The 13558-nt window shown below is 32.1% G+C and overlaps 1 protein-coding gene and 1 long non-coding RNA gene across 2 annotated transcripts in view; one reads left to right on the forward strand and one right to left on the reverse strand.

The window, feature by feature from the left end:
- Positions 1–3249: 3249 nt before the first annotated feature.
- Positions 3250–5519, forward strand: LOC148618132 (uncharacterized). Its single transcript, XM_088585166.1, has 3 exons — positions 3250–3279; positions 3845–3958; positions 5327–5519. The coding sequence occupies exons 1-3, from the start codon at positions 3250–3252 to the stop codon at positions 5504–5506; spliced, it is 324 nt and encodes a 107-aa protein (XP_088441292.1). The 3' UTR covers positions 5507–5519.
- A 1583-nt stretch (positions 5520–7102) lies between these two features.
- LOC148618133 (uncharacterized) overlaps positions 7103–13558 on the reverse strand; it is a 35775-nt gene continuing 29319 nt past the window's right edge. The window contains exons 5-9 of the long non-coding RNA XR_015922654.1: positions 11655–11706; positions 10075–10273; positions 8551–8653; positions 7667–7768; positions 7103–7296 (exon numbers count right to left, since the gene is read on the reverse strand). This is a non-coding gene — a long non-coding RNA (uncharacterized LOC148618133). The remainder of the gene's footprint in view (positions 7297–7666; positions 7769–8550; positions 8654–10074; positions 10274–11654; positions 11707–13558) is intronic.

Raw genomic sequence — 13558 nt, forward strand, 5'->3', positions numbered from 1 at the left:
CATGATCACAGAGATCAGGCTATATTTTCCATATCACTTTGGTAAATTATAGGATTAAGCACCTCTTTTCAGAATTAATCGATGTGTAAAGTCGGACCATTCAGTCTCAAACAAATGTAGGGTTTGTAAGTGAATGGTCAAATATAACACATCCACAAAGTCTGGAAAAAAGAGTACAGTGTTTAATCCAATTAATTCCAATACCTAACTATCAGAAATATATTAATATTTTGTTTTCTCTCATTCAATGAAAAGAACATTGCAAATGGTGGCAACCGACGAAGTGACATCGTTGTCATTTTCGATATTCAAAGTATTAACGGCCTACTGTTTACTATCTTCTCCTTAAAAACTGCTGTTTTGATTATACAATGCCGAAAACGAATGGAATAAAGCAGATAATACCGTTTTAAGCCTATAAACGTCTCTGTCTATTGTCGACGCGATGGTAGCCATGTTGTTTACGATCTGTACTTGGAATTTACACTGTTGTAAAAACTGTCTTCGGTGAGGTTGTAAAAGGTTAAAAACCAAACACAATGCACGGAAAAGGCATATGCTAATAAAGTTGGAATTACATGTATTGAGTTATGATATCTTTCAAATGCCCTGAAAATGAACATTTTAAGGGCAGATAACTCCAACAAGGCTTGATGGATTAAAACCAAAATTTGACCACAGGTAGATCTCATCACGCTGAACACTATAATCCATGTCAGAATTTGGCTAAACCTAAAACTGAACATAGCTATTAATTTTCGTTTGGTTAAAATCAAACGAATATAAAAATGGACGCAAGACGTGAAATTTTCCAAATTTTTAGAGCTCTGAAAAAAGTTAGTGATTGAGCCATGCATATTGAATGGGCTTAGTTAATTTCTCTTTATGATAATTTTAATGTTACCGAACTGTATGGAGGTTTTTTTATTGGCCTGCTTTATTCCAATTAAAAAAAAACATACTATAGTTTCTTACAATCTGTACTGTCTGCAAGTTGCAGGATCCTTAACATTAATATAGGCTTACACCAAAAGCAACAAACAAGTGTTTAGAATATTGCAATCATATTTTTATCTTCTTCTTCAAAATACAGGCGTAGACTCTAGGAGTGTGACATTCCCTGAATGTGTGTCTTATATACAAGGATTTATAATTAAATTGAAATCAATACTATCTACATTATACACAGTGATTAAGCAGTTCAAAGTCTATATGTTAAATTTATTCAAATGTTAATGTGGGTATACCACTTTTGAAGGTTTCAAGGCTTGAGGATAATGCAATTGACTCTGACATCGAGTTCTCGTCAGACACTGTATGGGGAAAAGGAAAATTTATGAATACCTTTATTGGAGGATAATTGCCTAACTTTATGAATGCTCGTGCGCCTGTCAGATTTTGTTAATTTGTCTTCTGGAACATTTGCTGACCCCTAGTTAATTTCGTACAATAGGGTAACCTGGCTTTTGTCCTTCTACTTCCAATGGTTTCCCTTTGCAAGATGTCAACCATATTGAAAACAGCTCCAGGTGTTCTCTCTTTATAGTCATTAAAGATCGAATAACATTCAATACCAATATAATCTTAACTTATAATTTGTTATTTTGTATATATTTAGAACCCTTTGTCACGTTGCAATTTTTAGCGATCTAGTCACTGCATAATAATTATATGATGCTGGTGTAACATGTAAGAGGACGAAGTTGGATATTGGCATTTTTGAAGTTTTACATTAGGATTTATTCTTTCCCATACCTATATAAAACTTAAAGGTGTGTGCTATAAGCATGGTGTTTTGTTAAAGATATGAAACTAGTAAGATCCGTATACTTCGCATTATTTGTTGCCGACCGGGATTTTACTACACATACTTATGTTATCCATTAAGGTTACCTGTATACCTTCATCGAGTTAACTTCCTGTTAGACTGAAATCAGACCCCTAGTGCTTCTAGGGTCAAAGGTTAATTCGTATAATTTACCAGTATGAAGACCTTGTTTTCTATAAGGATTGCAAAATTGTACACCTTTTCACAGATTTAAATAATGCACACTTTTCATGAATTATATGCCATTGGCCAATTCTACCGTCTTTCTTTATAATTATTGGAATGTATAATTCTTCAGACGGTACTTATTTTGTTGCATATCTTTAATACTAGTATTTCTTATCAGTTTAATGTAAAACGTATATAAATATATACTTATTAACATAAAATACAATTTTAACTCTGTTGCAATTAGCTGCAGAAGCAAATACCATGTAATTTAAAGAACTTTGGTACCAACTTCTATGCGTAAAGATCATTTTTAAGACACACTGTGGATCCCTTTAAACACTGTTGTATTTTAACAATTAAACGAAAGATAAAAAAAAAATCACAAAATAAAATAAAAAGGTAAGAAGTAAACTAATTCGAAAATGATAAAAGAAAGATACAAATGGAAAAAGGAATTAAAAAAATATATGAATGAACAGTCAAAGTGTAGCAAATAATGAAAAGTACAACGTCACATATCGTCTTGAAAAGTTAAAATAAAAAAGTTATTGAAATAAAATAAATACTCATGTACATAAAGTTTGACTTATATGGAGTTTTTGAGTTTTTTTTTCATCTTCTCCCTCACACACACACACACACACACACACATATAATACGTTCACTTGACAACAGTTTCTAAATATATACACAGCAACATAATATAAGTTAAGATTATATTGTATTTTTATTTGATCTTTTTATTTTACGACATTATGTTTTCAACTGTCATCAATGTATTCTTTTGAGACCAATATCAAAGTAAAAGAAAATATTGAAAAATATTATTATTAAATGGATTGGCGGGGAAAATGTAGACAGATCACGACTCGAGATCAGTGAAGAAGACAACAGTTCCCAGTAGAACCAACATAGATTTTATATATTACTAATTTGTTTAAATCGATGAACATATGTTAAAAAGAAATAAGGAAGAGTGTAAACTGAATTCTAAACCCCAAATGCCATGTTTTATGAAACATGTTTTTTGTTTTAATTTGAAATTGTTAGTTCATAGTGGTCGAAAATAGCAACAGAAGAGTAAATCCTTTCTATAGAATATTTTCATATCAATGTTGAAATACAGAACATACCAATCATATTTCGGAAATTTCGATATGCTGTACACGTGTTTTAAGGAGTAGCCTCTCATCAACAGCATAAGAATCAATTGTATTGGAAGAACAAGGTTCAAACACGGATTATGTAAGATGTATTCTAAACCAGAAATATCGAATAAGGTAGCAATATCTATAACCAATGAGTTTTACTTAACTATGTCAAGGGAGCTACAACATTGTAGCCCCAAGTTTGATACAAGGAATGCATCTTGAGTGTTTTAGGGGTATCGATTTATGCGCTAAGTCAATTTCAGTATATAACATATGATACATACTGTGCAAACCTATTGAATTAAGATATTTGTCATCTACAAATGGTTTCTTTCTCTACATTTTTATGTTGTCTTATTCTTTATCAAATTCTGATATCCCCGCCATGAAACTTAAATATAACTTCAATTATTAGTCATTTTGATTAGTCAGTCTAGATTTCTCCCAAAAATATAACGAATAAAGGGTAAAATTGATAAAATCTAGAAGAGATTAAGAGAATGTTTATATAACAAATAATGATATCAAGGCAAATATTGGAAAATTAGACTTAACATGACTCGGCCGATGGACATGATGGGCGAAACCATGTTTTGTAGCGCTATCGTTCCATAACGGTAAATTATTTCATCATTTTGATAGTGAATGAAAGTGCTTGCTATCTTTCCATTATTTTTTTTCCATTTAATTTTAGGAGATGAAATACACACCGCTGCTGATAACTTTAGTTTTTACATATACCTTGATACCATCATCAAATGGTTGGTTCTTTGAAAGTCCAGAACATCCTACTCGACGAGAAGATGAGGTATGAATTTGTCCTTTGTACTGAACTATGCATTTTGGGCTCACATTTCTAAGGGCCGATATTTCAAACGTTGATTTAATCAGAGATTATAACAAACATAGCATCAAACGGAAGACCTGTATCTGGCCATACTGTGAACAGATATGTTAACGTCAAATTGGCGACCAGTATTAAGTAGAACTCCAGCTAAGAATCATGCAAAATGTGATACATGGTTGGAAAGCCTACATATTTTTATTTTTGATATTTTGTTTAAAATGCTCTAGTAAACAGAAATTAACATCTACCTTTTCATATAACCCATGCTCATAGGAGATAAAAATTGTATAGAATGCACTATATAATTCAAAATTAAGGGAGATAATTCTGTAAACGACACTCAACTACAATGTAATCTATTGGATTTTCATTGTTGATTATCTCCTAAAAGCAGGCAGATTTGAATGAATAATTACACATTTCATAATATAGACCCATAAATTAACTTAATTACAAAAGTAAAAATATGTAGCCTTTTTGGGGGTGTATCACATTTTTCAGATTTTGCACGATTCCTACAAAGACAACTACTGAATCACAAGTTTTTTTTATTAAGAAACGTCTGTTTTTTATGAGTAAAAATTACCATAATCGAAATAAATGCCATTAGTTTCGTTAAGTTTCTGTTATAATTCTTTTTTTTGTTGCTGCTGCTAGAATGGTTTCGATAGCTTATCGCTTATAAATACGACAATATCAATCTTGACGGAAGAAATCAAGTTGCAGACTACTGGTTTACTCGAGATGCTTACATCATCATTTTTTTCTGCATTCCGTTTGCTTATGTTTTAATGGAGATTAACATATGATTGCAGAAGATGATTTTTGGTTAAAAATCTGACGCAACCTACTATCAGTTTCTTGAACAATAAACTGGAGCTGTATAGAAAGTAACTCTCATCATCATGCAGCTATATATTTATCAAATCTGTAAAAAAAAACGACACGTGACTAATTATCTAAAATAATAAATCTACTGAACATATTTTTAACATCAAGCTGGACACATTGAAGTCTGGTCACATCTAAATATCTTGAGAAGGTGATCCATCTAGTATTTGTTTTATTACTTCGTGTAGCTTATAGATAAGTTTGATAGGCCATGGAACATTTTTATGTTCCTATTTATTGTAATTTCGTACTTTTTTGAAGAACCAGACACCAACAAAGATTTAACTCTGACTTTAAATTGTTTTCCCATATTTCCATTTACTTTCTATGTGTTGTTCCTGTCGGATTCTGTTTAATATCCATTGTTTTTGTCTGTTTTTGCATATTTTTAAATTTAGCTTCAAGTTTATTTTTTAACACGTGTGTTACACATTACAGCTGACAGAAATAGCTGACATCAACCCAGAAGATTTAGACGACGTACAATTATTCCTAACATATAAACCATATTTCTTAGAATACGCCAGACAACAAATGTTACGGAAAAGGAATCAAAGAAACACAAGGTCTGCAGTTTCTAATCCTTTCACACTAAGACAAAGGAAAGAAAAACGATGAACACTATACAGCGAGATTCTAGATACTTGATTTTTACATTGTGATATAATTTAATTTGTTTTTGTACAATAAAGACGTTTATACAATTCCTTTTGTATTTGTAAATCAAATAGAAAAAGTAAGGTGTGCATTATGTAATGATGTTATTTTTTTTGAAAATTAAATGGAGGCGACGTTGTACAAACAATAAAATGGAAGTAAGCATACACTATTTAGTAATAAGATATTATAGCGACACTTGATCTGTAGATTATTTTTAATTGTATAATAACTTTTTTTTCAACAACGGAAAAAATCAATAGGAGGAGGGTTGCGATCACGTCAAAGTACTTTAACCTCGCCACATTTTTTTGCGCCTGTCCCCAGTCAGGAATATCTGGCGTCTTTATTTATTTCGTTTTCACTTTTAGTTTTATGTTGCTGTAGTATTTAGGGGAAACTCTTTCGCTGTAAATGTGTATAATGTATATAATGCTGTTTTGGGGCCAGCTACATCCTGCAATTTGGCGTGAGGGTTTCCTTGTCATTCAGCGAAGACCCATGGATGGTCTTCAGGTGACATATTTCATCCCGTTGGGGTTGTTGTCTCTTTGACATATTCCATTCTTGTTATATATGCTCATCATAGATAAAAAAAATCATCACTGTTTCAAGATACCCTTCGCCTTTAGAGATCCAAAATGTATATGTTTAGTTTTTCGTATATTTTTCCCGGACCATTAAATATGGTGCTGTCCACTTTTGCTATGTTGACCCTTTCTTGGTTATTCATATTATTCGCCCAAAAGGGCGATTTGATAATAATTATTGATTTCTATACCTGTATTTTATATCAAACCAGTATTTTTTCTCTTATACTAGTAATTTCTTTTCTCTTTTTGATTTGATAATACATTTTTTGAGTATTTTCTCCTAATAGTGGAGCAGTTTTGGTGTTTAATGCACAAAAGAACATACACCTAATTCATACATCATATGAGAGAAAAATATTTGTACTTTGAAATTACAGTAAAAGTCGAAGTTGCTCATTTTATGACAAATCGGAGTAAAAAGAGGAAGGAGTAATTAAATGAAAAATTGAAATGCGTTGTTAAATAAACTTTCCAAGACTATGACACAGAATTAAAATATTTTCTATAATTGTTAACAATTAAGTCTTATACCACATGTAATGTCATGACGTATGTGTATGATGTAATTTAATGTCTTATTCCGACGTTTTTGACTTGACTAAAGAAAACTTATTTTTTTAACTGTAAACATTCGTTTTTTTACTAATCTGTTGGTCAAAACTATAGAATTGATAGCTTTTTTTCTAACAATACGATGTTAATGCAGTCAATAGTTTTATATTTAGTTAGATAGTACAATAATGGTTAGAGATTTTGAAATCGTAATCAAGGAAACCAAGGTTCTAGCGAAATCAAAACAATGTAATAAATTCTAGACAGACGGAAAATTGAAATCCCTCCCGATTTTGGAGAACTATTGTTTTTATTTTGCTCTTACCATAAAACTCCCTTTTACGACTTGACCGCTCAATTGAATGTGGACGATCACAACCGATCGTGGTAATTAACAAAACTTAAATGTGTCTTTAATTTTAATGTACCTAGTCTAGAATATTTGGACTATAAATTTCTATGTTCATCCACATAAAGTCAATGTTTGCAGATTACATTGTAGAGCAAAGCATTTAGCTAACTGTATGTTCATACAAGCAAATCTCTACCACTTCAAAATGAATACGAACAATGATAGAATAAATGTCCAACGGGGTCTCGTATTACCTGAAAATAAAAAAAGACGTTCAAACTAAACAAAACGTAAAAACCGACAAACAGACAGACGGTAATAACAGACAATTTTTTTTTATGGCAATAGGTAACTTGTAAAGAGAGAGAGAGAGAGAGAGAGAGAGAGAGAGAGAGAGAGAGTAATTATTTAGGTTCCCTGAATGTGTAAGTGATTAGAATAATAACAAGTAATAAAATCAAACATGTAAACACGAACATTTTACCCAGAAACCAGTAAACAACCCTTTTAACCAAAAAAACAAAACATCGCTTATGTACATACAAGATTAGTGTATGTGGCTAATAGACATTTACAACAAGCTTAGTAATTTTCATACTTGATAGAAGGTAGAAGGAATCTTACCAGCATTGCTGTAGTCACTGACATCCCAGAAGCGTACGTGTAAGGTACCTTTATTATGAATGATTCAACATTTCTTTTTCTTCTCCAGGGTTTGCAATATTGCTTATGAAAACAAAACAAAAATGTTGCTAATTATCTGCAATTGCACAGACCTTAGCAAAAAAAAAAAAGAATTTTGTTACAAAATTAACTCAATTACAATTACATATTTGCAAGTTTGCGTTTATTAGTCATCATGTTGTGATTTTTTTTATTAAATCTCTCAAAGGATAGGCACCCTATAGTAGAACTAATTGGTTCCCTAGATTTTATTACAAGAAACAAGCCAGATAGTCTTAACTTTATGTTTTTTTTCTAAATATTTAGAAGAGAGAGTGTGTTTAAGGAAGGAGTTATCCAATTTGTAACTGTTCTTTTCAGCATCTGCGACAATAGTTTTTTGGCACATTAGTGTAGGGGAATATATACTTATCTAAAATAAACACTAATATATATTCAAACTTAAGAAATGGTAAATATACTATAAACATGGAGGGAAAATCAGTATATATATTATTCAACATTATCCATATGTTTTTGGGAAAGTGAGAAATAAGGAAAAAATGTTTTGTCCTACTTTTATAGATACTTCACTTCGAGCAGCACACACACACACAACCAAACCCCCCAAAAACAAAAAAAAAAAAAAAAACAAACAAACAAAAAACAGCAGCAAAACATAATATTTATAAACACCAATTGTCAAGCAGCAATAGGGTACGTCAATCTCGTCATGTGACTGTTGCTTCACCAGAATGGGTCTCAGTCTACCATTCAAATACAGAGCGTTGAGTGCCGTCTTAAAAGCAAAACAGTCTTTTGGGTAAAAATTTTCATAAACTTACTTATCGTACGTCCATAGAACAACGCTGTTTCATGGACTGCGTACCATGGAATTCCTGGTATCATCAACAAAGGCGATGCAACTTTCAGGTGAAATTGTATATGCTGTACAAATATATTAAATTTATCTATAAAACATAATCATAACCTATGACATGATTTTCTATATCTGCTCATTTACTTTTGTTGCTTTTTATGTATTATTTTTTCGTTATTTTGGTCTTTATCCCTGGATTACCTTCTTTCAATTCCCGCTAGATTCTTGGTTCCCTTGATTTCCCTATACCTAAGCCCACGTATTGCAAACCCCATATCAACTAGACTTCATCGCTTATATAATTTTAGGCTTTGTATGTAAAAGTTAGAGCTGAAACTTTTCTTTGTAAAATACACCGATACGTTGTTTTATTGCTGATTTCTCACACAGCAACGGGATTAAACGAGACTTAAACTAATAACACACACTGTACGTCTCAGTTAAAATATCAAACAATCAATTCCTAACTTCACTTCATTTACTAAATACGGCTTTCGACAGAACGATTTTGAGCCTTTCGGAGCATCTGAATGTATAAGACAATGCTGACGCTTCGTCCCAATCTAAAACTCAAGGAATTCACTTTTGAAGTATGTCGTCAAAACTTTGACTTCTATTCTTTATCATGACTAAGCTCATCATTTATGTACAGTTCTAATGAGGGGGGTCCAGGGAGTTTGCACCCTCTTTCTATTGAAAATGGGTAAGTTTCATGTCTTTAATTGAAAAAAAAATATGGCAAATAATGTCCGAGCACCCCTTTGTTTGAGAAACAATCCCTTTTCAGTGTCTGGATCCGGCTCTGAAACAGTAATCAGGGAAAGTGTTCGTATTAATTGTTTAGCATACTGACTGACGCCAAAAATAAGCATATGTACAGTTATGGTGACGTTAATGTTATTCAATGTAAAAATGAAGCAACGACAGAATGTCCAAAATTTAACAAAATATTTATGTTTATGGATGAGTTCATTTATTCTAGATTTCATTACCCTGTTTACCGGTACATTGTAAATACATGTAGAATTTATCTCCAATATAAACTGTCGAAATATCTGGTGAAGTTAGTATATTTCTGATACCCGAAGAGATTTTATCTTTGAATCTCATTTCTACTTCTTGTACTTCATCGAAGTTTTATCGAAGTTGTGCAAATTTTCTCAAATGAAATGTTTATTTCAGGTCGAAAAAAAAAAGAAACTATCAGATCAAGGTAAACTGTCAAAACCTTAAATCGCAGTAATCTATGATATAATATGAAACCAGTTTACTTAGTGTGCGTTTTGTTTTGCAACTGTAACTTCTTCAAAAGACTTAAATGCATCCGAGATTTAATAATAATAATAATAATAAAAAACACAATAAATAACGAACGGAAAAATACATATCAGAAAATCTTTCATAAATTTTAAACACTTGAAAAATAAATCCAGTGTGCATTCGGTGCATTAGATTTTCTGTATGTTTATCCGTAATAAGATCGACTTACTCAACTTCTATTCGACCAGTTGCATTTTCTTTCACTCCTCATCTCATTTTGTTTTGCATTCTGTTTTGAAATTGTGTTTATCTTGTCCAGCAGAAAACGGTGGAGTTGTATATGGAGTGGTATAGGTATTAAAATATTGAGTTGTAAACGCATGATAAAATCTTTCGTCGAATGAAGTAAAAGTTACCGTACTGTCTACCTACAAATTTAACAACAGAGGTACAATACACGAATGTAGCCTAGCTGAGAAAACGGCAGATTTAACATACACTTTTGTAAAGAAAAAGAAAAGCTAAGCATTGTTAAAACTGAGCACAACTAGCCGCCAAAGTAACCTTTTAAACACAAATCATCAGCAGGACATTGATTTCGCTTCAAATTGAAATCGAAAACCACGATTTTGCATATATATATATATTCAGACCTTTAGATATATATATATATATATATATATATATATATATATATAAGGGTCTGAAAAATTCTCAACGATGTTAGAACTGTCAAATTTTTGTCGTTCCCTCCGCGGGACTCGAACTCCTGTGACATCTATGGCAACACCGCCTGCACTAGTCCAGCGCCCTATATAACAGGCGGTGTTGCCATAGATGTCACAGGAGTTCGAGTCCCGCGGAGGGAACGACAAAAATTTGACAGTTCTAACATCGTTGAGAATTTTTCAGACCCTTATATATATATATATCTTTGTCAAACATCAAGTAGATATGATGCTGAAAAGTTGCAGAGAAAACTTAACCGAAATCGCTGTGGACGGTCAGGCTGGTGGAAACAGTGACCCCCTCCAGGAAAGCAAGAGTAATCTAGGGACAAAGACCAGACATGAAAAACAGACACACGCAACTAAGACCATAAAAATAACCAAAACAATACATACAAAATAACCAAAGTAAATGAACAACTCGGACTCCAAAATTATGATCATGGACCATTTCTTTTCTAGAAATACCCATCGAGTTGGCTATAAGCAATCAAGTCAAGAGAAGACAAAAGAGGAAAGGAACACTATGACACGATGAATCATTCAGTTTTCATGGTGCAGATGGATACACCACACAAGGGTTTTATAAATCTTACCGAACTATCAGATCTATTACTGCAGTTACTAGGTATCACGATGTGACCTAAGTTGTCTGATGCTAGTTTCTGTATACAGAAACTCGGCAATACAACGGTTTGCCCATAACATGTTTAAAAAAGCGAAACACAATAGCTAATAAATGTTTTTAATCAAACACAAATTATGTGAGATCAGAAAATGTCAAAAAATGTGGTCATCGACATGTTTTCGCTTTTTTAAACAGAAGATACACTGTTAATAAAAACAAAGTGACAATTTACCCATATTTTTCCGCTAGCAATAAAGAATAATATAGACTTTTCACGAAGGCATTAAGAAATGTTTCCGTTTATAATTTTCAAAGGTCGTCTTTCGGAAGTACTGACCATTTCTATTTCCCAAGAAATAACAGTAAAGCATTGTATTACAGTACAATTTGTGTAACAGCTTTAAAAGTAAATTTGATATCTTCAACTAAACGTATTTTTCTTACTATATTTACTATAAGAATACCGGGACGTCTAATATCTGAGAACTACAGGAGCTATTAATACCTACAAAAGAATGAACATGATATTTACATGTTACATTTTCAAAACAGCCAGAATGTGTTGACCCTCTATTTACATGTCTTATACTTATATAAAAACTATGTATGTTAAACGTTATTATAGTAACAAATCTTTGTAAAGATCAGGTATATACAATGTAACTTATAAAAGAGTAATCAAGGGAACCAAGAATACAGCGGTAATCAAAAGAATATAATCCAGGGACAAAGACCAGACATGGAAAACAGACATACACAACAAAGAACATAAAGTAACTAAAATCATACATATAAAGTAACAACAGCATATGAGCAAATCGGACTCCACTAAAAACTGGGAGCATGGACCAGGTGCACCGGTAGGGTGAGCGTCCTCTGCTTTTCTAGAAACACCCGCCGAGTTGCTCATAAAAAGTCAAGTCCGGGGTAAACAAACGAGGAAAGGAAAACTACCACCCGTTGAATAAATCAGTTTTCATGGTGCAGATCCACGAGATCATGATGACGACCATAAAACGTCTGTAGTGGTTCGACCTTCCCTAATAAATTCTATCAAGTTTTACCTCATATATATATATATATATATATATATATATATATATATATATATATATATAAAGAAGTTTGGCTAGTTAATCCATAACGATGGATGCTTGGTAAGGTGGAAAGGGACAGAATGTACAGAATGTATGCACAAAAAGATTATTAAAGATTGTCGCTTTAAATATTGTGATAACTTGAATATTAGAAAAACATTCTCTACACTGCTCTATCGGATCCACTTGATACAAGGAAGATAAAGAAAACTTATAGAAGGGTCTGAAAAACTTCAAACGATGGTCAAAGCGATGCAAATATTTGGTCGTTCCCTCCGCGGGACTCGACCTCGTACCGCAGTGACATGTAATAAGGAAAGATGGTTGAATCTCTACATCGAAACTTTGAGGGATGATATAATAAAAGGACTAAAAAGGGACTTCAAAATTAATGTAACAAACAGAAGAGGAGGTTGCGATGCCCGAATTATTGTATGATGATAGTGATACGGTCGATCGATAAAACGTTTTCAATAGTTATTTTAAATAGAGAGGAATATGCAAATGAATTAAAAAATGAATTGAAAGTAGTGATACTTATAAAGAAGTAAAGGCCGATGTGACACACACACACAAAAAAAATGAAAACAAACTAAAGAAATTAGTTTAAAAACTTGATAAATTTCAAGTTATCACAAAAGAACACTATTTATTACCAAAAGGATTGCATGCTGGTAAAGAACATTGTAATCCGAAACTTCACAAAAAGAACCACCCGTTTCGAACAATCATAAACAGCCGAAATCACCCTACCGAGAAAATTGCGGAACTGGTCGAGAATGAATTGAAAGAACACGTGCGATCAACCCCAAACTGCAAACAAGATACAACAGACTATTTAAGAAAAGTAAATGACATATCACAGCCATCACCAAAATATACAATTTTATTTTGTCTTGATGTCAAGAAGTTTATTGATAAGAAAGTGTACAATGCATCTGCGCTTATATAGTGAATGTGTTATATCAAGGAAATTGATGATTCGGGTGTGTGGTTAAATATATTTTGCTGAAGCATAAAAACATTTTGGTTTCTAGATTTCTATCTAGCCTCAGATAATTCATTATGAAACATAGTTTATATCACGTATTATCACTACATATGTTTATTATTTTAGACTAACATACTGTATTTAAGGAATAAAAAGTATATGTCGTTTGAAAATTGAAAGATGTTAATAGAAGTAAAAATAATGTAAATATTAAGGACTTTTCATGAATAATAGATGACTATGTTTGTATTATTGATAATGAGAGCGTC

This window comes from Perna viridis, chromosome 5, assembly GCF_037379345.1.
Source record: "Perna viridis isolate PV_CMFRI_1.1 ecotype Kerala chromosome 5, ASM3737934v1, whole genome shotgun sequence".
Lineage (NCBI taxonomy): Eukaryota > Metazoa > Mollusca > Bivalvia > Mytilida > Mytilidae > Perna > Perna viridis.

What these genes read in the sequence shown, in the direction of transcription:
- LOC148618132 (XM_088585166.1), top strand. Translation starts at nt 3,250, where the DNA reads ATGTATTCTAAACCAGAAATATCGAATAAG. An exon ending in AACCAGAAATATCGAATAAG is followed by an intron (nt 3,280 to 3,844) that starts GTAGCAATATCT and finishes ATTTAATTTTAG; the next exon opens with GAGATGAAATACACACCGCT. An exon ending in CTACTCGACGAGAAGATGAG is followed by an intron (nt 3,959 to 5,326) that starts GTATGAATTTGT and finishes TACACATTACAG; the next exon opens with CTGACAGAAATAGCTGACAT.